The 25165-nt window shown below is 37.1% G+C and overlaps 1 protein-coding gene across 3 annotated transcripts in view; it reads left to right on the top strand.

Moving 5' to 3' along the window:
* Positions 1 to 25165, top strand: part of FAM118B (family with sequence similarity 118 member B) — a 74378-nt gene that overhangs the window by 37809 nt on the left and 11404 nt on the right. For all 3 annotated transcript variants that reach the window (XM_044668346.1, XM_044668348.1, XM_044668347.1), the window contains 3 exons: positions 7141 to 7393; positions 16165 to 16392; positions 23459 to 23587. In XM_044668346.1, the coding sequence (XP_044524281.1) occupies positions 7141 to 7393; positions 16165 to 16392; positions 23459 to 23587 (610 nt within the window). The remainder of the gene's footprint in view (positions 1 to 7140; positions 7394 to 16164; positions 16393 to 23458; positions 23588 to 25165) is intronic.

Genomic DNA, 25165 nt, shown 5'->3' with positions numbered 1-25165 from the left:
TTCCATGTTTCATCTACTTAGAATGTTTTATTTTTCATCCCATTCATGTTGTCAAAAGCTGTCAAAGCAGAGATGATTGCCTTGAGCTGAGTTTTTTGTTTTTGTTTTGTTTTGTTTTATTTGGGGAGGGGTTGGGCTTTTTTGGTACTATATCATATAATGAGGTTAAGGGAGAGAAGGGAAGTAGTGATAGTAATAGCTGATTGTTACCTTTGTAATGAAGCTAAAATTTCATTAGCTTTTTTGGCTTCTACTTTACACTGCTAACTGATATCGAGGCTGCAAACTGCAAAAAAAAAAAAAAAAAAACAGATATTTACTAAAACAACTTCTGTCTATCTACACCTCCTTCCTCAAGGCTTTACATTTATCTCTATTGGATTTCAACTTAGATTCAGCCCAATGCTGACCTGTTAAGATCTTTTTAGTTCCTGACTCTCTGGCATCCACTGTCTTAGCTTTCCCATTCACTTTTGTGTCATCTGAAGATTTTATGAGCATACCTTTACTCAAATCATTAGGAACGTGTTAAACAGCTAAACATTGATCCCTGTGATATTCTACTAAAACCCTCTTGTCATAGGTTGAATCTATCTGTAGTACTGTTGTCTAATCTGTATTTCTCTTCTCCACAAGAATAGAATGACTTTATTTAAAATTTAGGTAATCTATATCCATACCATCTCCCTCATTTACTAATTTAGTAATCTTATCAAATCTGGATGTGGCCACTGCATGTGCTACAGCTTCTTAGCCACATAAGACTTGAGTGCCAGGTAGACACCAAAGGTAGATGAGCAGCCTTGAAAAGGGCTCAGCAAGTTCTCATACCAGAGGTACTAGTCCTTCTTGTATTCTCATACACCTGGTAAACTGTCTCAGCAAGTCTTGGGCCAGACCAGGTTGAGGGTGACTGATGGACCACCAACCCGTTGGTGAGTTAGTGGTGTGTCTCCTTCAAACAATGTGAAGACATCCTTCAATGGAATGGACAGATGAGAAGTTTGTTCCAACAACCACGAAGGCCATTAAAGCAGGTGCTGTGGAACACTAAAGATTCAGACATTGAAGAGTCAAAGTCATCTACTCCATTCTGGGCCATTACCACTCATCCTGACATTTGTCTTGCCACTGAACTTGGATGACTCTGGAAGAGAGAGTGAAACTGATTACTTTATGAAACTCTACCTTAAATCCAGTTCGCATACAAGTTAAGACATCACCCCATGATGTCACTGGTCCTCTTCAAAAATGAAGGACAAACAACAATCCTGTCAAAAAAGGAAATGAGGTTAGTTTGACATGACCTGATCTTGATGAAACCATGATGGCCATTTGTTATTACCAATTTCCTTCCAAATTTTTATAAGAATTAAAGTCAAGTTCAGTGAGAGACCTTCCTTTTTTTTATTTTTCTTTTTTTTTAATTGAGCCAACATTTGCCCTCCTCTAATCATATTGTTTGTGCCTCTCCTGATTTCTGTGATTTTTCCTATATCACTAACAACAGCTAAATAATCACCTCTGCCAGTTCTTTTAGGACTGGAGGATATAGTTCATCTAGGTCAAGTAACTTGAATTCATCAGGGCAGCCAGTAAGGTGTCTTTTACTTCTCTCATATGTGAATTCCCTAATAGAAATGTTTTATTCTATTATTTCCAGTGCAAAGATCATCTTCCTTAGAAGAAAAATACTCAAATAGGTCGATGATCTCCTCATTTCAGGAATTCCTTCCAGTATTAACTCCCTGTTATCATTTTTGTTCTGTCATTTCCAGTGTAAAAGGTTGTTCTCCTTTGAAGAGAAAACAAAAATGAAATAAAAGTTAAGCAACTCTACCTCCTCTCTTATCAATTATCATCAGCTTGTCCACCTGAAACAAAGGTCCTATCCCTTCTTTGATCCTCCCATTCTCTCCCAATTGAGCTTTAAAAAGCAAAACAAAACCCTTTTATTGTTCTTAGTTTCCCATACCAGCCTGAATTTATTATGATTTTTATCATTCCTGATACAATTTTTCCTGGACTCAGCCATGCATTTATGCTATTCATCTTCTGTTGCCAGGCATTGTTTCTATCTTCTTTATATTTCTTTTAAAATGCAAGTTGATGAGTGAGTTTTCTGTTCACACTGGTATCTTTAGAAAAATTCCCTATTTCTTTCATATGGAATTGTTTCCCTTTATGTCTTCAGAATTTCTTTTTTGAACATCCCTCATCTCTCCTGGGCTGACTTCCTCTGAAGCATTTTATTTTAGTGCATGGGAACCTACTTTCCTTCCTCTGAACTTCATTAAAATCTGCTTTCTCAATATATAGAGTACATGTCAAACCATGTCTTGGCTTTCCTGTCCTCTGTCACAAACTCTAGAAGTGATCCCTTTCCTTCATTTCCCCAACATTCTCATCCTTTCTACCCCAGCAACCAGTTTCTCCTTGTTAGTGAGAATAAGATCCAAAATAGAATTTCCTCTTATTGTTTTCTCCACTTTCTAAAGGACAGCATTACCACTGAGGTAAGTCAAGAAGATATTGACTGCTTTGCTTTTGGTAGAAAGAGAAAGCATATAATCTGCATATAATTGAAGACCCTCATCACTATCATGTTATACTGCCATTCCACAATTTTGATCAGTTTCCAAATCATTTGATTTAATTCTTCTCTCTGTCCAGGTGTCCTGTAATATTACAGAACAGTTTTGTCATTTTGATGTCAAAATTATTTTTTGTTTCTTCCTTCTTTAGCAACCCAAAACCTCTACATCATGCTTCCCACTCTGTTTCCAAGATTTCCTCACATGAATATATTTTCCTTTTTTCTTTTTTTTTTAAATCCTTACCTTCTATATTAAAATCAATACTAAATATTGATTCCAAACCAGAAGAGAGGTAAGGGTTAGGCGGTGGGGATTAACTGACTTGCTCAGGGTCACACAGCTAGGAAGTATCTGAGATTTGAACCCAAGATCTCCTGTCTCCAGGCCTGCCTCTCTACCCACAGAGCCACCTAGCTGCCCCCTGTGTTTTCTTAATATACCTACTATATCCCTACTTTACAAATCTTACTTCTTTTGAATAAACTATACCCATCCAGAGCCATAATCTCATCATGAGTTACCAAGTCCCAGTTATAACTGTGAAATCAAATTTGGCCCCTTCCATTAGGAACTCAGCTCCTGTTTATTTCCTAATCTTTAGGCATTTGTGGGCAGGCACTGAGACCATGCACTTTATTAATGGCTCCCTTCTGGGATCATGTTTTCTGTAAATTTATGAGATTATTATCTGTTATTCTTTATAATTTAGGGAATATATATGAAAATACATTCTCACCAGCCTGCATTAGGTATGTTCCATCTCTGGCCAGGAATCTTTGCCAGTTCTATATTGTAAGCCATGATCCAGAATTCTAAATCTCATTCTCAGATACCACCTTCTTAGCCAGCTGTTCACTTTCCAACTTAATTTTTCTCTTCTGCATCTCTTATTCAATAGAGCACCAATGAATACATAATCTCTGCCTTGTGTTCTTCGATTTCCATCCCAAAGCTTTCTATTCATTGACAACACTTTTTACATTATTTCTGGAAATCACCAAAAGTTGAGGTTTAATCTGCTTAAAGTCTTGGGAGGTTTCCTGTTATATTTTGGTCCAAGAAGACTAGAGATTGTCCTTCATATTTTTTCCTTAATTTGTCCAAAATTTTATGTTATATCTTGCCCCAAGAAGACACAGACAGGGGGCAGCTGGGTAGCTCAGTGGAGTGAGAGTCAGGCCTAGAGACAGGAGGTCCTAGGTTCAAACCTGGCCTCAGCCACTTCCCAGCTGTGTGACCCTGGGCAAGTCACTTGACCCCCATTGCCTACCCTTACCAATCTTCCACCTATGAGACAATACACCGAAGTACAAGGGTTTAAAGAAAAAAAAAAAAAAAAAAAAGAAGAAGACACAGACATCTCTGTTGTTATTAGCCCAACAAATAACTGCTTCAATACCCCTTAAGGAAGAATTACCAACCACTGTTACTATTCTCTTTTTCCTCTTACTCTTTCTAAATCATCTTTCATCTGATAGCTTCTCTGGTTCTATTATATCATTATTGCTATTAAAAGTAACTCCTTTCTCTTCAGAATGTCCAGTACTCAGCTCTCTCTTCTTAAGGAAGAATCCCAAATCTGTTTTTTTAAGCTCTAATTGTATAGTTGTCCTTTTTGTTGCCTTTCTCCTCTGTGTAACCCTTTCCATTCTCCATCTTCTTGATAAGAATTAAAATTTCCTCCTACCTCAGATCCATTTTTTCTTATTGAAGTTTTATTTCTGTTTCCTTTGTTGTTTTAGTTGTTTTTCAATATTGTTGAACTCTTCATGGCCCCATTTGGAATTTTCTTGACAGATAACTGGAATGATTTCCTTTTTCCTTCTCCAGGTCATTTTACAGATAGGAAACTAAGGTAAACAAATTTAAGAGACACACAGCCATGAACTTTCTGAGGTCAGATTTGAACTCAGGTCTTCCTGACTCCAGACTCAATACCCTATCCACTGTATTATCTCCTAGCTGCCTTGTCTTTGCCAAATATTTTATCCTTGTCATTCATTTTTGAAGTTTTACTTTCTCTCTTCATATCAGTGCTAAAACAGAAAAGCTACAGAAGATGGGCAATCAGAGTTAAGTGGCTTGCCCAGGGTCACATAGCAAGGAAGTGTCTGAGGTCACATTTGAACTCGGTTCCTGGCTCCAGGCCTGGCTTTTTATTCACTGTGCTACCTAGCTGCTCCTATTTTCATCGTTCTTAAGCCTACTTCTTCAGGTTCTATTCTGTAATACTCTTTGCTTTTCTTTAGTTATCCTCAATCCTCGTTCTCTTACAACTTAGAATTTGTACCCATACATGGACCTAGCGATTGTTCTTCAGATTTTTCCTTAATTTTTTTTCCTCAAATTCATTCACTGACCCACTTCACTGGTTTACTTGTCAGATTTTCTTAAAATTATTTAACTTAGGGGCAGCTGGGTAGCTCAGTGGAGTGAAAGTCAGGCCTAGAGACAGGAGGTCCTAGGTTCAAACCCGGCCTCAACCACTTCCCAGCTGTGTGACCCTGGGCAAGTCACTTGACCCCCATTGCCCACCCTTACCAATCTTCCACCTATGAGACAATACACCGAAGTACAAGGGTTTTAAAAAAAATTATTTAACTTATATTCTTCTATCTTTATCCTTTGCTTTTCCCACAACCTTCTTCTAGTTTTCCCCCCGACTCCCACACATACAGTGATGATCATACCCTTAATCTCAGTACCATTGTTCACCACCATAATCCTTAACTTGAAATTCATCTGTCAAACCATATCATACTACATTTCCATCTCTCCCTGGACAGTGTGGGACAGAAGCCAGGAAATCTTGCTTCTGGTATTTATTAAGTGTATAACCATGGACAAGATACTTAACTTCACTATATTCTCTCATCTATAAGAGAGGATTAGATTAGGTAAATCTCTAAAGTCCTTTCTAACTTAAAATCTGTAATCCTCTAATTTATGTTATGTAACCATTATTTAAATGATTCTATTCATTTCTTCTAATATAAGCAAAGAAAAGGTCAGCTAAGTGGCACATGGATAGAGCACCAGGCCTGGAGTCAGGAAGACCTGGATCTGGCCTCAGATACTTCCTAGCTGTGTGACCTTGAGCAAGTCATTTAACCTTATTTGCTTAGCCCTTGCACTTCTGTCTTAAGAGTTGTTACAAAGACAGAGAGTAGGGATTTTTAAAAATAATTATAACTTAGGCAAATATGTAGGAGAAGAAGACTACTTGGATAAAAGTATTTTTAACAAAAATTAAGTAGCAAATTGGCCCTTAGAAAGTTTTTTTTTATCTTGTATACTTGAGAACCTGAATTAAGAAAAGCATTGTAATGTAACTAGGGTTCTAATCTGCCTACTTAAAAAACTATTATGATTGAGTTTAGTAAATTGCTTTATTGTATGCTTCAAGGCAGATTTTGCCCATTTTTCACTAAAAACAAACATTGATATGCAGCACATATTCTTTGATTAGATGTGTGAGTTTTTTGTTCTTTCAGAACCATAGTAACTCCTGTTCTTTCCAGGCCTCCATTTTCGATTCCATAGACACAGCAAAGGCAAATTTATTCCTGTCTTTATCCTAAGGTTAATTTTTAAAATTAAAAGTCATAACTACCTATATTGCCCTGCTGAACTATAATCTTAGGATCTTTTCTATCACTTTTGTTTCTTCTAAAGGGTGAGTGATCATAAAAGAGGAGTCGACTTCAGGATTATTTTTAATTCCTAAAGCTGTTTTTTGCTGTGTTCTTAGCAGACATTTTCCTGATACTCAGCTCTATGTGCCTCATGTATTTTGGAGTAAAATGTTTTAGATTCTCTATAGCTTATGTGAAAGATGTGTTCTTAGCTGATCATTTTTTTCTAACTGACTCAGGTCTTTTCAATTCAACAAAAATGTGTTGAAGTCGAGAGAAAGTTAAATTCAAAATCAGCCTCAGACAGCAGCTCTTGTGACCTGGAGCAAATCACTTTATCTTACTGAACTTTAATTCCCTTGTCTATTAAATGAAGATAATAATACCTATAGTGTCTCCCTTTCTGGACTTTTGGGAGGATCATATGAGATAAAATATGTAAAATGCTTTGTAAGCATAAACTTAATGGGGACATGCAACATGTACAAGTATAATAGGATGCAAGGTAGAGTGAGATAAGGGCAAACATGGACAATTTCCTAAGAAAATTTGAGGAATGAAACATCACTTTCACTGTGAGAGTAGTAGATGTCATAGAGAGTGTAGAACCTGACCTAGGCCTGAAAGGCTAAGAATTTCAGAAGGCAGAGATGTGAAAGATGTTCGCTGACACAGATGCAGAGAGTTAAGCATAAAATTGGGGAATACTTAGTACTCTAGTTTGGCATAAAGGGGAGTACTGTAATTAAGATAGGTAAATTAGAACCAGAATGAGGAGGACTGAAATACCTAAGGAATTTGCTTTTTATACTTTGAGCAAAAACTTCTGAGTGTTTTTGCATAGGGGAGAAACACTCTCAGGCCAGTGCATTAGGAAGACTAATTTCTCAAATGTGCTTTTTCTGCAGGAAGCTTCTCCCAAGTTTAAAATCCAAGAAGCCCGGGGAACTAGTGCTTGTGATTGGAACAGGCATCAGTGCTGCAGTTGCACCTCAAGTTCCAGCTCTGAAGTCATGGAAGGGATTAATTCAGGCCCTGCTAGATGCTGCTATTGATTTTGATCTTCTTGAAGATGAAGAGAGCAAAAAATTTCAGAAATGTCTCCATGAAGACAAGAACCTCGTCCATGTTGCCCATGACCTTATCCAGAAACTGTCTCCTGTGAGTGTCCTTATGCTTGGACATTCTGCATTTCTCAAAATTCATAGTGGTACTCTCACTATAGAACAAGGCTGTCCAGTTGCAACTCAAAAAGCTTAATTACATTGGTAGCCTCTTGCTTCAAAAAGCTAAAATGTTGAGGCAAATCTAATTAGATGAATTTAATAGGAATAAGTATAAAGTGTTACACTTAGATGATAAAGAATCAACTTTTGAAGTACAGTATGTCATAGACTTGTGTAAAAATTATATCTGATGGCTCAAGTGAATTGTGATTTCAATATAAGTTTGTAGTGTAACCCAGCCAAATCAACTAGTGCAATCTTAGGCTGCATCAACAGGCATAGTGCAAAATTATAGAAGCAATAGTTCTGATGTATTCTGCCCTTTTCAAACCATATCTAAAATATTGTGTTCATTTATGGGCCTCAAATTTAGGAAAGACATTGATAAATTGGATATTGTCCAGAGTAAGATGACAAAAATGGCCAGGGTACTTAAGAAAGGAGCTAGAGATATGGTTAGCCTCAAAAGATAGTAGGTTCCCTTCACTGGGAGTCAAAGAATGTTTGGCTATTTTTCATAGAATTCTTTTTAAGGTATAATTTAGATTAGATGGCTTTTGGGGGACCTTCTGACCCTGAGGTTTTGAGACTATTCAATACTATTACTACATATGGAACTTACTTAATCTGGTTTATCTTAACCCTGTTTTGATTTGCTTATTCTTGAGAATGTGGTATTTTATATTCAAAGATCACTCTACTGATATCAATACAGTGAGTACTTTGGTGGTGATTGATTTGTATTGATTTTTCCATACTCTTAATACTATAAAATCTGTAAAGTATTTTTACCCAAACCAAAATTCTTAGCATTGAAAGATTTAGCATTTTAGTGATGAGGAGCTCCAGTTTTGATTTTGGTTCTTTTTCTATTTAATAAGCACCTTCCCACAAATGTAGAGGTAGTGTTTTGCATTTTTGGTTTTGGTTTTGGTTTTTGCTGGTGCTAAGTTAACAAACTCTAGAAATGAAGTAGGAGTCACCTTATCTTGCTTTTCTAAAAATCAGAATTCACTTGTGAGGACTACATAGAAGAAGCAAAAGATACGGAATGTGTTATCTTTCACTTTGTCAACTTGATGGATGGATGGAAGGAAGGAAGGAAGAAAGGAGAGAAAAAGGGAGGGAGGGATAAAGAGAGAAGAGCAGAGAAGAGAAGAGAAGAGAAGAGAAGAGAAGAGAAGAGAAGAGAAGAGAAGAGAAGAGAAGAGAAGAGAAGAGAGAAAAGAAGACTTATACAAGAAAGCTTACAAAAGTAGAAATGATAGGTACCCTGTTAATCTAGAAACTGTAGGTAGTTGAATCAGGAAGGCATATTTTAAGTTGGGATCCAGAATTCACCTGTATCACAATATTATGTTAGCTATGACACTCCCAGTAGTGTTAAGGAGTATAAGTTGGAGGGAACCTCAAAAGCCATTTAGTTCAATTTGTTCCTGAACAGAAATCCCCTATATAACATCCTATACTAGTAGTCATGAGCCTTTACTTGAAGACCCAGTGTTTGAGGGAGAACCCACTGCTTCTCAGGGCAAATCCATTCGACTCTCAGATAGCATTCTGGTAGATTGGGTTGCTTGGGGAAATGTGGATTCTCCCTCTTATAGTCATCTAAAACTCATTAAAGTGCCCTGTTGGCAACATTAAACTGACTGAATAGGCCCACTAGGGTTGTTCTGCTTGAGAGTAAAGAGAGAAAACTTATTTCTTAAAATCAGTATCAATATTTTCAAATCACTTTTTAAAGAAAATACATCCAACTAAAGCTAGTAACCCCTGGTGCTCAGTGAATAAGTACATTATGGACTGCCCTTTACATAAAATTTATGTAAATGTTTAGCCTAAATAGAGAAGAAAATTTAAGAAAAATCTCAGGGATTTTTTTGGACAGTGACTAGTAGAATATAGTTTATAAAAGACAAGTTTAAAGGAAATGTAAAATTGAATTTAATGTGCCATCTTAAATGAATGAGGAAATGTTTTGGGTTTTTTTTTAAGTTGCATGGGAGTTTGGTATTTCCAGTTCCTTGACCATTGAAACATCTGTGTTTATATTCCTGATCCCCTCATATAAAGGCCACTGGTGGGAAATTAAATCAGTTTCAGTGTCACCAGCTTTAGGGGAGAAAAACATTTGCTTGGTTCTGAAGAAATCATTCTAACTTGCAAAACAGTATACTTTCTTTCCCTTATATATTCCCAGCTCAAGAAAATTTGGATCAAATAGTAATTGTTCATGAATGGATGAATCAGAGCATTCATTTCCATTTTTTAGCCCTCATGTCTTGCCTGTTTTACCCCTTGGGTACTACCACCTTTTAGCAGGGAGATAAAACTAGAGAGCATAAAATGAATAAGCAATGTCAGTATATGAGTCAGAGTAGACTCTGACTATAAAACTCAACAAGGAAGCTATTTTTAGAAGAAAAATGTTTGTGTTTTTAAAAGAGCCATTTAGGGGGCAGCTGGGTAGCTCAGTGGATTGAGAGCCAGGCCTAGAGACGGGAGGTCCTAGGTTCAAATCTGACCTCAAACACTTCCCAGCCTTGTGACCCTGGGCAAGTCACTTGACCCCCATTGCCTACCCTTACCACTCTTCTGCCTTGGAGCCAATACACAGTATTGACTCCAAGATGGAAGGTGAAGGTTTAAAAAAATAAAATAAAAGAGCCATTTACATGTTTGTCTGATAAAGTTAGATGATAGCCATTCTAAATACTTCTTTGCTACTGTTGAAATTATTCCTTCTATATAGAGTATGGGTAGGCATTGTTTCATTTTAGCTATTTGTGTATACAGCTTTTGGGTCTCAAAAATGTCTATATTTCATGACTATACATACCGAACAGGAGTTTTTAAATTGTTACACAACACCAGCAATGGAAGAATATATTAATTGGAGCTTCACTTAGCCGTGGGAGAAAGCCTTGACCATATGGTAAGGTCTGATGGTAAAATGGGATAGTGAAGTAAGAAATCCAATTCCTTTCATAGCTGAATACCACCAGCTGAACATGTGACCTTTGACAGTCCATTTCATCTCTTTGCTATAGCTTATCTATGTCACTTTTCCTTTTCATAGAGAATAATGATGTTTTTTTTATGTGTGTGTGTTTTTAATTTTGAAAATCAAAGGAAAAAATTATTAGGCAAATAAAAATTTTCCCTTTATGGGGGCAGCTGGTTAGCTCAGTGGATTGAAAGCCAGGAATAGAGACGGGAGGTCCTAGGTTCAAATCTGTCCTCAGACACTTCCCAGCTGTGTGACCCTGGGCAAGTCACTTACACACACACACACACCCCCATTGCCTAGTCCTTACCATTCTTCTGCCTTGGAGCCAATACACAGTATTTGACTCCAAGATGGAAGGTAAGGGTTTTAAGAAAGAAAAAAAAAATTTCCCTTTGAATCTACTGAGATAACACCATGAAAACTGACATACTTCTTAGAAATTTGGTATCAGGAAAATATGGAGTCAAGATCTGGAAATTTTTCTGAGGAAAGACTAAAAAACCTAAATATTAATTATCTCTCTACCTAGTTTAGTCCCTTGAAGTTTAAGCAGGAAAGCTTGAGGCCATTAGGAAATAATTCTGGACCCTGACATGGTAAATAGTAGACTGCTATCAGAATGGAAGATACAAATGACTCATTTGTTTTAGGACATCATCCTCCACGTGCATTCTAACATTTCTAGTTCCTTTACCATATTCATTCAGCAAATATTAAATTCCTCCAAAGTACACACTACATACATCACTATGCAAAGTACTTGAGTTTATAGATAGAAAGGTCAAGAAAAGGTTTGGTTTTTTTTTTTTAAATAGGATTTGGGGTACCTGAATATATTTTTGGGCAATTAGAAATCAATTAGTCAATGAGCATTAATTTAGCACTTAACTATTTTCCTGTCACAGTGCTTACTTAGCACTAGAAATACACAGAAAAGCAAAAATAATCCTTGCCCTAAAAGAGTTTACAAGCTAATGAGAAAGAAACATGTAAATAGATGTTAAAAGTAGGTAGCCTGAAATAAAAAATGCTCAAGTAACTGAGGGAAAACTTCCTACAGAAAGTGGCATTTGAGTTGACTCTTGAAAGAAGAAAGGCATGTCAAAAGGCCAAGATGAAGAAGAAAATCATTTTAGGCATGAGAGACAGGCAGTACAAAGGCATGAAGATCAGAGATGAAGCAAGTTCCTTTGGCAAGGAACAAGAAGTAGCTCAGTATCATTGTACAAAAGTGTGAAAACACAAAAGGAGGGAAGGGGCCAGATTGAGAATATCCTTAAGTTTAAGTCAGACAACTTTATAGTTGATCTTAAAGATAATAGGGAGTCTATGGAGTTAGAACAGGGGAGACATTGCTAGATCTACCTTTAGGAAAACCACTTTGGCAGCTGTGTGAAGAATGGCCTGGAGATTTGAGACAGAAAGGCCACTTAGATAGCCCCAGCGGGAGATGAGGGCCTGAATTAAATGTCTACAACAGATATTGTAAAGATAGAAATAACAAGATTTGGCAACTGTTGGATATGTGGAGAGAGAATAAGGAGTCAAAGAGCTTTCGAACCTAGCAGAGTAGGAGGACAGATGATGGTACCTTCATCGGTATTAGATGAAGAAGTAGGTGGTATAGATCACCAGACTTGGAGTCATGAAGACCTGATTTCAAATCCTGTCTCAGACACTTTCTAGCTATGTGACCCTGGGCAAGACACTTAACCACTCATATAATAGTTGTCTCCTGCATCACAAGGTTGTGAAAATCAAATTATATAACACATAAAGCACTTTGTAAACCTTAAAGCACTATATAAATGCTACCTTTTATTATTATTGTTATTATTATTACTACTATAAGAATGTTGGGGGAAAGATAATGATTTCTGTTTTGGAAATGTTGAGAAGCCAATGGGGTATTCTTAAGTAGTTCATGTAGTTGGAGTTGAGGAGAAAAGAGAATAGATAGGATTAGTTATATGTAGATCTAAGAAATATCATTATAAAGATAGTAATTGAACCCACAGAATCTGTTGAGATCACCAATAGAAACAGTATAGAAAAAAAAGAGAAAAGGGTCCAAGACAGCCTTGAGGGACACCCACAATTAAGGGAAGGGAAAGAGAACAAGCATTTATTAAGAAACTACTGTGTGCAAGGCATTGTGCTAAGTACTTTACAAATATGATCTCATTTGATCCTCATAACAACCCTGGAAGGTACTTGTCATTATCCCCATTTTTCAGTTGTAGAAACAGGCAAATAGGTTAAGTATCAGGGTATGAGGCCACATTTGAATTCAGGTCTTCCCAATTCCAGACATGACACTCTATCCACTTACCTGCCCTGGGACCTCAACATAATTACCACAACCTCAGTATCTTCATCTGCAAAATTGGGATAATAATAGCACCTAGATCACCATATTATTTAAGGATCAAATGAGATAACATGTGAAGCACTTTGCAAATACTATATTACATTAATTATTGTTATTATTAAGAAATCAGGTGTTTTTAATTGAAGATAAAATGATTATAGAAGGGGTATGGCTGGGATTTTTAGGATATTAATAAATGACCTGAGATGAGGCAGAACTGTAGAGATCTTATTTTGCTTATTTCCTTTGCCAAGAAGAAGTATCCTTGGACTGGAAAAGTACAAAACAAATATAGCTAATAGGAAGTTTATATCCAAAATAAATAAAGAACTAGTGAAAGAATATCTAGCTGCCCTTGATGCTTTCAAGTACTAAGCCTAGATGAACTACATCCTTGAGTATTAAAATACGTGGCAGACATAATTACTGAACCATTGAAGGATGATGGTAAACAGCGGCAAAGGTACAGCAAAATTGAAAAAGGGCAAATAAATGTGTGCCAGTTTTCCAAAAAAGAGAAGATTAAAGTCTGCAAACTAATAAGATAATAAGCTTGACTTTGATTCCTGGCAAAATTCTTTGTTGTTATTATTGAGTTATTTTTAGTTGTACCCAATTCTTTGTGGCCCCATTTGGGGTTTTCTTGGCAGAGACACTAGGGTATCCTCCAGCTCATTTTACAGATGAGGAAATGGAGGCAAGCAGAATCAAGTGACTTAATCAGGATCACCTAGCCAATACATGTCTGAGGCCAGATTTGAACTCTGGAAGATGAGTCCTTTTAACTCTAGGCCTGGCTCTCTATCCACTTCATCACCTAACTGCCCCAATATTCTATACTATGGTGTTAAAGAGATCATTAATGGACTTCTAGAAAGGACATTCATGACCACAAAGAGCCAGCATGACTTCATTAAGAACAGACTAATCTTTTTTTTTTTTCCTTTTTTAAGCAAGGATATTAAACTGATCAGGGGAATATTATAGATATAGTTTATTGTACAGTACTTTGTGATGTCTCTCATGCTGTTCCTGATAAAAGGATGGAGAGATGTAGGCTAAATAGAAGTACAGATATCCCTTCCACATTGTGACTTTTCCCATTATGATTTCAATATATCATGGGTCAGCATAAGAAATTAAATGGAAATTTTGGAGGAAGTTTTGAAGAAGGTGCAGGTGACACTTGAAGGTCCCCAAACAATACAGAAAAAAAACTCAGAAATGCATAAAATATATGTATAATATCAACATATTTTATCTTTTAATACCTTAAATATACACTATTTTTTAAAGTTAAAGTTTGAAAAGAAGGTGAAAGCCAGCAGATAATACACACAGGCTAGAAATTTAGAAATATCTTTAAAAGTTTAGGAACTCTTAAATGCATAAAATGTATGTACTGTTATGTATAGTATTACCTGTACATTACATTCAGTTTTATTCTCCCCAAATTTGTTTTATTTTTTAATTTCTCATATTTGTTTAATATTTTTAAATTTCCTTTTTTATACAGTAGTTTTCCTTAATATTGACCTATATATAGCCTATGACCAAATACTTAACCTAAATTTTACAGTAAGGTACTGTAAAGACCTCATAGGCTTCTTCTTTGGTATGAGGAGATGGCCAAAAAATTTTACTCTGATTTTCCAGATTCTAGGTGGTGCCATGCCCATAAAACTCCCTCCTGGTGGAAGAGATACCTGTAAAGTGAAGTAGTTTAGACTTAGTTGAATGGCTAGGCCCAAACAAGAATTGTTTACTTAGATTACTTAGATTTTAGTCTGAAAATAGGTTTCCAATAAAACATCCCAGGAATTTTTAATTGGCTCTGTTAGATTTAACATTTTATCATTTATTTGGATTAAGACATAGATACTTATCAAATTTTCACTTATGCTAAACTGATAATAATGTACTGGATGAGAGATTCTTAGTTCAGAAATTATATTGAAAGTTAAAGCACTGAAGTGAATTTAGTAAGATGAAATCAAATAGGTTTAAGTACAAATTTTTATGACTGGATTCAAAAACTCAGCCTCACCAGTATAATATGGGGTAGATAGCCTGGCTAGATAGCAGTTTATCCAAAAAGTTCTGGAGACTTTCATTGATCCCCAGCTGTAAGCTCACTGTGAATCAGTATTATATTCTGGCAGCCAAGATGGTGATTAGAATCTGGATCTACATTCAGAGAAGCATAGAATCTAGGAATAAGGAAGTAAATAAGGGTCCTGCTGTTCTCTAAAGTATTGCTTTCAATTCTGGGTTCCCTGGTACATTAATAAGCTAGAGAATAGAGGAAGGTGGGTGGCCCAGTGTATTGAGAGCCAGGCCTAGAGATGGGAGGTCCTTGGTTCAAATCTGGCCTGAGATACTTCTTAGCTGTGTGATCCTAGGTGAGTCACTTAACCCCCATTGTCTAACCCTTACTGCTCCTCTGTTTGGAACCAATACACAGTATTCATTTAAACCCAAGGTATGGGTTTAAAATAAAAATAAACTGGAGATGATCCAGAGGAGGACAATTAGGATAATGAAGAACCTTAACTTCATGTCATCTGAGGAACAATGAAAACCACTAAGGTGTTTAGTCTTCTTCTTTTTTTTTTTTTTTTTAAATTTTTTTTTTAAACCCTTAACTTCTGTATATTGGCTCCTTGGTGGAAGAGTGGTAAGGGTAGGCAATGGGGGTCAAGTGACTTGCTCAGGGTCACACAGCTGGGAAGTGTCTGAGGCTGGATTTGAACCTAGGACTTCCCATCTCTAGGCCTGACTCTCAATCCACTGAGCTACCCAGCTGCCCCCTAAGGTGTTTAGTCTTGAGAAGACTTAGGCAACAGACTTAGGTGACAGTTATCTTCAAATATTGGATAGGCTATCACATGAAAGAGATTAGGCTTCTACTTGGCCCCAAAGGGCAGTTTTAAGAGCAATGGTTGTTGGAAGTTGCAAAGAAACAAATTTAAGCTTGATATAAGAAAAAAAATCCTGATAATTGTAGCTTTTAAAAAATGGAATGTGCTACCTTGAGAAACTGGTAAGATCTTGCTCACTTGGAAATCTTTTGAGCAAAGTCTGGTTAACAATTTATCAGCTATTTTATACAACGTGCCCTGTTTCAAGTATGGCTTGGACTAGATAGTCTCTTAAGACTCTTCCAATACTAAAATTCTTTGATCATTTATAGATTTAAAGTAAAAAACCTTAAACACAAATAATGAGTATTATGTAGAGAAATAATAAAGTGGTAACAGGTGACATGTCAACATAGACTTGATCCATTATTATCCACTATTTCTCTTAAATCCTTCTCTAGCGTACCAGCAATGTCCGTTCTACATTTTTCAAGGACTGTTTATATGAAGTATTTGATGACTTGGAGTCAAAGATGGAAGATTCAGGAAAAGAGCTGCTTCAATCAGTCCTCTACCTGATGGAGAATGGAGCCTTGGTATTAACCACAAACTTTGATAATCTCCTAGAACTGTATGCTGCAGACCAAGGAAAAGAGCTTGAGTCCCTTGACCTTACTGATGAGAAAAAGGTAAAGAATAAAAAATAAAATACTACTCTATGGGATGAAGGATTGTTTCTTGATAATTGACAAGCACTCCTGTTTCCTTAATAACATGTACAGCATTTGCGCTTTTGAAAATAGATAGCATCTGAGTACCTCATTCTACATTATCTGAATATTATAATAAATCCTTTTGAATTATAATGAGGTTTTTATCATTCATTATTTAAAATGCTACCTGATTATGACACTGAATTAGAATTGGCCCCAAGGATTTACTTCCAAAAACATTTATTAAGCATCTATTTATTATGTAGGGTACTGAGCTAGGTCCTGGGGGTACAATGAAGGTATGAACATTGTCTCATTTTGCCTCAAGACAGATGGTTTAATATTTATAATTAATTAACCCCCCACAAATGTGTTCTACCTTATTGTGACCTACATGTGTTACTTACCCTGTGTAAATAGAATTAGCTCTAGCCATTCATAGCTAAACCCTTACTTAACGGAGGCATAGAAATGATGTAATCCTCACCTTCCTTAGTGGGGAGGGGAGACGAGTTACCCACACGTGACAATAAGTAACAAATCAAGAATAAGGGACTGCCCTTTGGGCAGTCCAAATCAATGTAGAGATGGCCATTTGTCCGCTTGAATTGGAGGTGGACCCACAGGAAGTGATGAAAGACACTTTCTCTTTAAGTAAGTTAGTTTCTTCCTGTGGAGGCAGTTCCCGCTTTGAACTTGGTGTTGAAGGAGCTCCTGAGACCACAGACAGCTTCTACTCTGTATTGTCACTTGGGTAAGTTAGGCTGACTTCCTTGGCCTAGCTGGGCCGCTTCCAAACTCTGCCTTAAGCAGGCATCAGCCTATCTGGTTGCTAGGCCTTGTGGCTTGCAGCCTAATTTATTTAGCCTTTTAACCTTCTCTCTAGTCCAGGCATTCACAGGCCTGGACTAGCCTCTCCCTTTCTCTTTATTCCTATACTTTTACCTTCCTGATTGTAAATAAAGTGCCTTAACCCGATGCTGACTTAGGTCTGATTTAATTATGGAATCAACCTGAACTGTTGATTCCTGGCAGCCACACTTGGAAGGGACATTGGGATCCAAGTTGTATAACATATCCAGGAAGTAATCATCCAGCCTTTGACTTATCACATGTCATATGGTGGATTTCATATGGCTAATATTCTGGGTAATGTCCAAAAAGCTTTCTAAATATAGTCTACCTTCAGGTGGAACTATACCTAAATCAACAGCCAAAAGAAGGCGTAGAACCATGGTTCTTAGGAAATTTTGAAAATAAATATTCCATGAAGATTTTTGTGAATTCAAAAAACTAACTAGATGAGTTTCATCCCACTGTGTGACTTTATTTTCCCATTTTGCTTTCCTGAGGATCTTCAGTCAGTAAGCATTTATTATGTGCTCGTTTATTTGCTCTACACTTGGCAAAGTGATAGGTTTACAAAAATAATTTAGCAGTTATACTAATTAACATCCCCCAAATTAGGGAATTACAAAGTTTCTTCCAAGACCTTGCTCCATCAGTCATTTGCTTTTTCTGTTATCTTGCTACCCTCCCTGTACTTACAGACATGCTCAGGTCTCCCTGTGATAAAATGTGCCCAAAAGGCCACCCTTCCCTTGGCGGAGATACCTAGACATCCTTATAATCTTGTATCTCTCTTCCCCTTCACTGCTAAACTTAAGGAAAAAGTAAGCTACACTTCTCTTTCTGTTTCTTCACCACTCACTACTTTTTAGCTTTAGCAGGTTGATTTCTATACCCACCATTCTGCTGACATGGCATTCTCTAAGGCAGTGATGGTGAACCTTTTAGAGACAGAGTATCAGACCCCACCCCTACCCCACCCCACCCCCAGACCAAGTGCCCTCTCTGAGAGGGCCCCACCTCAACCAAGTACCATATCTGGCCCCTCCCTCTTTACCCTCAACAGGGGAGGAAGAAAGCATTCCCATTGGGCTGCTGGGCAGAGAGGTAGGTGATGAGAGGTGTGTGTGGAGATGGGGAGGAGAGTGGCCCACGCACTGTGCTCCCCTCCAGCTATGTGCCCTGCTATGAGCTATTCTCCCCTCAAACTTAGCTCCTCTCCAACCCCATCATGGAAATCACCTTCACCACAGATTCAACAGGCTGCCTTCTGCACCATGCCTCCACATAGTATGTGAGGACTCCCTGCTCCCCTAACCCCCCCCCATCCCAGACAGGGGAGGGAGGAAGTGCTTCTATTGGCTGCTGGGCAGAGGGGTGGGGGAAGTAAGGAATGTCCTCAGGTACATGGAGATGGGGAGGGGAACATCTCCACCCTGAGTCCCTCTGGTTTTCTAGTAATGAACTTGAGAGGGCAACAGCAGGTATGCCCCTTTTTTTGGCACGTGCCATAGGTTCACCATCACAGCTCTAAGAACTCTAGTGTCTCATCAAATCCAATGGCCTTTTCTAAGTCTTCTCCCTTTTCCTACAGCATTTAATATTTTGACCACCCTGTCTTCATTATGCTCTCTCTGCCCTTGGGTTCCATGATATTGTCTTTTCATCATTTCTTCTTGATTTCCTTCACTGGTTTGTCACCATACTACCTAACAAATGTAAGCAACCCCTAAAGGCTCAGCCCCCTTGTATTTCTACAGTTTTTCCTTTATCAGCTTCATCTAATAAAAGAACATTTCCATGCACATTACAGCACACAAAAAGATGATTCCATATGAAACCGAATCACCATTTCATACCACTTTCTTTCAGGAAAAATATATAATCCTACATATTATTTTCAAGACTGCCTTCCTTGTCTGTGCTTCTTTCTGAACTTTTAGTCTCTTCTCTGTATTTGAAAAAAAATGTTACAATGGTACTCTTGGTTTCTTTTGTTTCACTATTGTTTACTTCCTTTATCCCCCTAAATAGACTGTTGATATAGTCACTGGGGCCTCTCTTTTTTAGTACCTAAAAAGAAACAGACAAATTGACAGTAGTTTTTGCTGATTATAGCTATAGCTACAGATATAGCATCATTGTTATAGTTACTGATTTGGTAAATGAGTTTTTAAAAAAGAAGCCATTTTAGGGGGCAGCTGGGTAGCTCAGTGGATTGAGAGCCAGACCTAGAGACGGGAGGGTCCTAGGTTCAAATATGACCTCAGACACTTCCCAGCTGTGTGACCCTGGGGGAGTCAGTTGACCCCCATTGCCTACCCTTACCACTCTTCTGCCTTGGAGCCAATACACAGTATTGACTCCAAGACGGAAGGTAAGGGTAAAAAAAAAGCCATTTTGGAGAGATGATGGTGTCAGAGATCCTCAAATGCAGGACATATTGATTTCTAAAAGAATGTTTCTATTTCATGTGAGATCTTTGGTACAGTATGGTACAGTACAATCATCTGCTTCTATGTTCAAGGCACTGTTTGCAAAGATGAAAATGCAATAGTCTCTGCCTGCAAGTAGTTTATATCCTTCTGGAAACTATATATAAGGTTAATAATAAGTCATTTGAGGAAAGAGAACTGTAACAATGGTGAGGATCAGGCAAGAATGGGAGAAGTCATACCTTCGATGACTGGTGAAGGAAGATAAAGATTCTGAAGACACAGAGATGAGGAGAGAGTTCATGATAGGTGGTAGTGGTAATTGGGTGGGGGGTGAGGGGTCTTTATGTAAATGGACAAAGGTAAGATATGGCCCATCATCCCCAGTTTGGGGGATAGCTAATAGTACAATTTGGAAATAAATTATGTCAAGAGAACTAATTTGAAATAAAGATGGAAAAGGTAGGTTAGAAATTACATACTGAAGAGTTCGTATTTTATCCTAAAGTCACTAGGGAAATACTGAATAGTTTTGACACAGTCAGTCTTGGACCTTAAAGAGGTTATTTTGTCAGCTGTATGGAAGGTAGATTGAGAGCAGTGACTAAAAGTAGGGAGACAGAATAGGAGGCAGTTAGAATAGTTCTGACATGATTCTTAAAGGGCCCAAGCTAGAGTACCTGCAACCAGATGACTAGAATAGGACAGATTGTTAAGAGATGTTATGGAAGTAGAATTGACAAGTCTTGACAACTGATTGGATATGGAAGGCAAATCAAAGAGGATTCCAAGGTTACATACTTGGGTGACTGGAAAGCTTTATGCTAGTGCTCATCACAGAGATAGTAAAGTTTGGAGAATAGGTAGATTTAGAGGAAAAGATGATTAACTGCATTTGGACATGCTGAGTTTGAAATACCTACCTGATGTCTAAGTAGAGCTGTCTAGCAGGTAGCTGATAATGTGAGACCAGAGTTTGGGAGAGATTAAGACTGTATATACAGATAGAACTAAATCCATGTGAATTGAGAAGATTACCAAGGGAAAGAGGGTAGAGAGAATACAAAAAAGGACTTGGAATAGTTTTGGGGGGCACTCGTAATTAGGGGGAAGGAAGATGATGATTCATTCAGAGGCTTGATAAGGAGGAGGTGGAGAAAAACTAGGAAAGTGGCGTGGTCATAGAAGCCACAAGAGGAAGAGGTAAGAAACTGCCTAGCTACATAGTGAAAGATGACGAGGGCCAAAGGGAAAACATTAGATTTAGCAGATGAGAGATTTAGAGATGAGAGAGCAGATTCATTTGTACTGTAGTTAGAAGCCGTAGTGAAAAACATTGAGGAGACCTAGAAAATAAAGGCATAATTAAAAGAGTCTTGCAAGGAATGTGGCAGTGGAAAGATAAGAGACCTGGACATGTCTATAGACAGTGGAGAAGATTATGTCCAATAGAGGATGATTGAAATTTGGTGTTTGGTTGGGAGTGGAGCATGGAGGCAAGGGGAAGAGGAACAAATAAATATCTAGTTCTCAGAGGAGACAAAAAGAATTACCCTTTGCAAGAAGAGAAGAATCACCTCTTCCTCAAACACTGGCACAAAGGAGAGCACATTGGGTAGAAGTGAATGGTAAAGAATTTCCTTATAGGGGGCCTCAATTTTTCTTTAAAATCAAAGCCAGATAATATTAGACTTGATTGTTGTGTCAGTTGTTTTTGTTTAATAGTTTTTCATTCTTATAAGGGAGAGTTCTGTTTGGGGAAGTGAATATAGAATAAAATAATGTTTTTTTAATTTAAAATAAAGTAAGAGGCATTGTCATTTGAATGACAGTGGGTTTGTTGTGGCTTTGGGAGTTCAAGGAGAGATGAGACAGCTACTACAACAAACATGATAGAGATTCAAACAAAAAATAAACACATTTCCATATAGTTATGAAGATCAATGTGTAAATGAATCCTTAGTTCAGCACTGTGACATAATTTCTGTTAGTAGCATTTATCAACAAAAGAGTAGGAAGTGAAAATTTGGAAACAGAGAAGCATGGATTGAGGTAGTGAAGATTAATTGTAGAGAGCTTGATGAGGGAATGGTGTCATAATTATTCTAAAACTAACTTCATCCCAGATCTTGCACAAATCACTTAAACCCATATTAACTCTTTGCCTCATTGCTTAATAATGCACACAAAGATGCTTTAAGGTCTGGAAGAAAAGGATACTGGAGCCATAGGACCATAGACTTAGACTTCCAAAATTATCCAGTATAACTTCTTTATTTTACATACATACATACATACATATATACATACATACATACATACATACATACAAACTTAGGCCCAGAGCTGAAGTGACTTGCTCCAAGTCCTTATACAATAAATGGCAGAACTGGGTTCTAGGTTCTCTGACTCCAAATATAATTTTTTTTAGTGCTCTGCATGCCACTGACCCAGGAGTAACTATTATTATTGTCTTGATGCAAGTTTTTTCTTCTACCCAAATTATGAAGCCTTTCTACCATGGCCCTCATATCTCCAGTTAAAAATAACTCACGGGCCTACTGCCTCAGTACCAGTCCTCCCATTCCATTTCTGGATTGCATTTCTTTAATTGTTAGGAAGCTTTTCTTATACTGAGCTAAAATTTACCTTCTTCTAAATTCCATATATTGATCTCAAGTCTGCCCTCTGGACCCAGTCTAATCTTTTTTTCCACAAAACAGTCTTTCAAATATTTGAAGTCATCTTGTCTCCTTTAACCTTCTCTTGATCAGACTAAATATGCAGAGTTTCAACTGCTTTTTATATGACATTTTGTGTACCCATCCATTCTCCCCAGACCCCACCATCCTGGCAACTCTCTTCTAGACATGTTCTATTTTTCTATATACTTGCTAAGATGTGGCACCCAGAATTAGACCCACTGTGCCTACTGTGACACAAGAAGGACAGACTAGGCTACTGCCTAACTAGCTCACATATTAAGAGTGAGGTAGTAGCTTTTTTGGCTATCACATGTTGCTAATTCCTCTTGAGTTTGTGGTAGATTAGAATCACTAGATTTTTTTCACATCAGCTGCTTACTATATATATTTCCTTCATCTTTTACTTATACAGTTGATTTTTTTAAAACTTAAATCAGCATTTTAGATAAAACTATAAGTAGTTCTTGTGTTCCTTGTGAGAAATTTTCAGTATTCCTGAGAACAAAACTATGAAAGATCAAAATTTTTTTATAGCCAATATAGATAAGTACTTATTTGGAGTTCAAAAAATTATTTGTCCTTATAGCTCAACTAAAGTTCATAGGTTTTTGGGTTTTTGGTTTTTTTTTTTTTTTTAGATCTTTAGATTTTTTTAGGTGACCCAAGAGACCGTCTGGTCCAGAAATGTCAAACATACAGGTCACATATGGTCTACAGTACTCCTGAAAGTAGCCTAAATGAAATGAAAATGTAGTTCTGTTTTTAACATATTGATATAGTAATTTAAAAAAAAAAAAAAGAAATATGTAAACATGGTATTCTGTCAGTCTGTGGTCCATAGGGGTCCATGTGCATCCTTATGAATCCTCATTTCTATTTCAGTTTGATACCACTGTTCTGATCTGACTATATTTTACAGATTGGTAAACTGAAACCCAATGGGGTGAAATGACTTGACCAGCTTAGCCTCAAAAACAATCTTTTACACAATTATGATATTGGGACAAATACTGGGCTTTATTATCCCTGCTGAGTTGTACTTATATTGTACAGGTCCTGGAATGGGCTCAGGAGAAGAGAAAGCTGAGTGTATTACACATCCATGGAGTCTATACCAATCCTAGTGGAATTGTACTTCATCCAGCTGGCTATCAGAATGTATTGCGTAATACTGAAGTCATGGTGAGTGCTCAGGGTCCTGCTTGGTATGTTGGGAACTGTTTTCTGAGAAACCTCTCTTAACATGAGTCACAGGTCTTCAAAAAAGAGGCATTATATCCTCTGACAGTAGGAAAATATTGGAAAGTCAAGCATTCCTTCTCTGTTCCACCTGCAGGTGGTAGGTGTCAGCATTGTCCGGGGAAACTTGAAGCTTCTCCTGTGATACCAAACTGTAGGGATTTCCCCAGCTTCATTTTGGAGACATTTAAGATCCATGTAGAAACTTTTGTACTTGGTTGCCATCTGCTGGTTGTATAAATAATGCCATCTACCTATACAAAATGTATTACTAAATACTTTTATCAGTAAGAACTGATTTGAGGAATTTTGGGTTAATAATGATGGATTTATATGGACCCATCAATACTTATTTTAGTATCCCTTTTGGAAATTATCAAGCGAGTTCCCCCCAACATTTAGGAAATGACTTACCAGAATCAGGGAGTGCAGTCCTAGTATAGAATAGAATTTTCTCTCCACAAAAAAACTGACCTTTTCTGGGATATAGCCTATAACCTTGATCCCATTAGCCATGTTCTAGATTCATGTTCTAGATTCATTCTCTAAATAACTCAAGTCATAGACAATATAAGAAATAATATTGTATCTTTAGCCTAGTGACTAGAATGAACTCTTTCTAGGATTGGAAAGATTTAGAATAATAATACCTTTATTTTTCTTGTATTTTCTTTCTTAAGGTCAGATTTTTTGTATTTGTATACTTTTCCTTGACACAGGCTTTAATCTATTACTGGTTCCACCATAATTTGTAGGGAATGACGCCTTAGAATCACTTCGCCTTTTCCATATTTCATTTCTTTTTTGTATATATGATTGAGGGTTTTTTTTTTTTCATTTATTAGCTCATAGATATGGAAGAGGGAATGTATTTTATTTTAGACAATTAGGAGCAAGTAAGCCAAGTGGTAGTATCATTGTAATTCTTTAACTGTTAGATCAGAATTCAGAAGTATGAATGGGGATTTTCGAAGTCAAAAAATTTGAAGTGGAATGCAGACTTTGAAAAAGACAAACTACCTAACAAATTCAGTTTCACGTACAGTTTTTTGTTGTCCTTTGTATATCTAAATGTTTCTGTTTGATGAGTTCATTAAAAATTTTTTTTAAGAATAAAAGAACAATACAGAACTATGTGGCAAGTATTATTAGTTGAAGTTTTCCCTTTACACTCTACAGATGTACTATAAACAGGTAAGGATTCTCTTATACAGACTATTATTATTCAAGCTTACCTTCTCTCGGACCAGTAGAAAGGATATAGTCATTCACTCAACAAAAACATTGCCAGGCATTGGGCTAGGTCCTTGGGGGTATACAAAGATATAAATGAGAAAGTCACTGTACTGAAAGAGCATATATTCTCTTAGGGGAGATAATGTGTACACATATAAAGATATCCAAAATACATGGGAGTTAATTTTAAGTTAGAGACAGTAGCAACTGGGAGGATCAAGAAAGTCCTTATTTAGGAAGTTGTATTTGAATTGGGCTTTGAAGGAAACTAGAGATTCTAAGAGA

Source organism: Gracilinanus agilis, chromosome 3 (assembly GCF_016433145.1).
Source record: "Gracilinanus agilis isolate LMUSP501 chromosome 3, AgileGrace, whole genome shotgun sequence".
Taxonomy (NCBI): domain Eukaryota; kingdom Metazoa; phylum Chordata; class Mammalia; order Didelphimorphia; family Didelphidae; genus Gracilinanus; species Gracilinanus agilis.
This window is presented reverse-complemented; position numbering and strand designations above follow the sequence as displayed.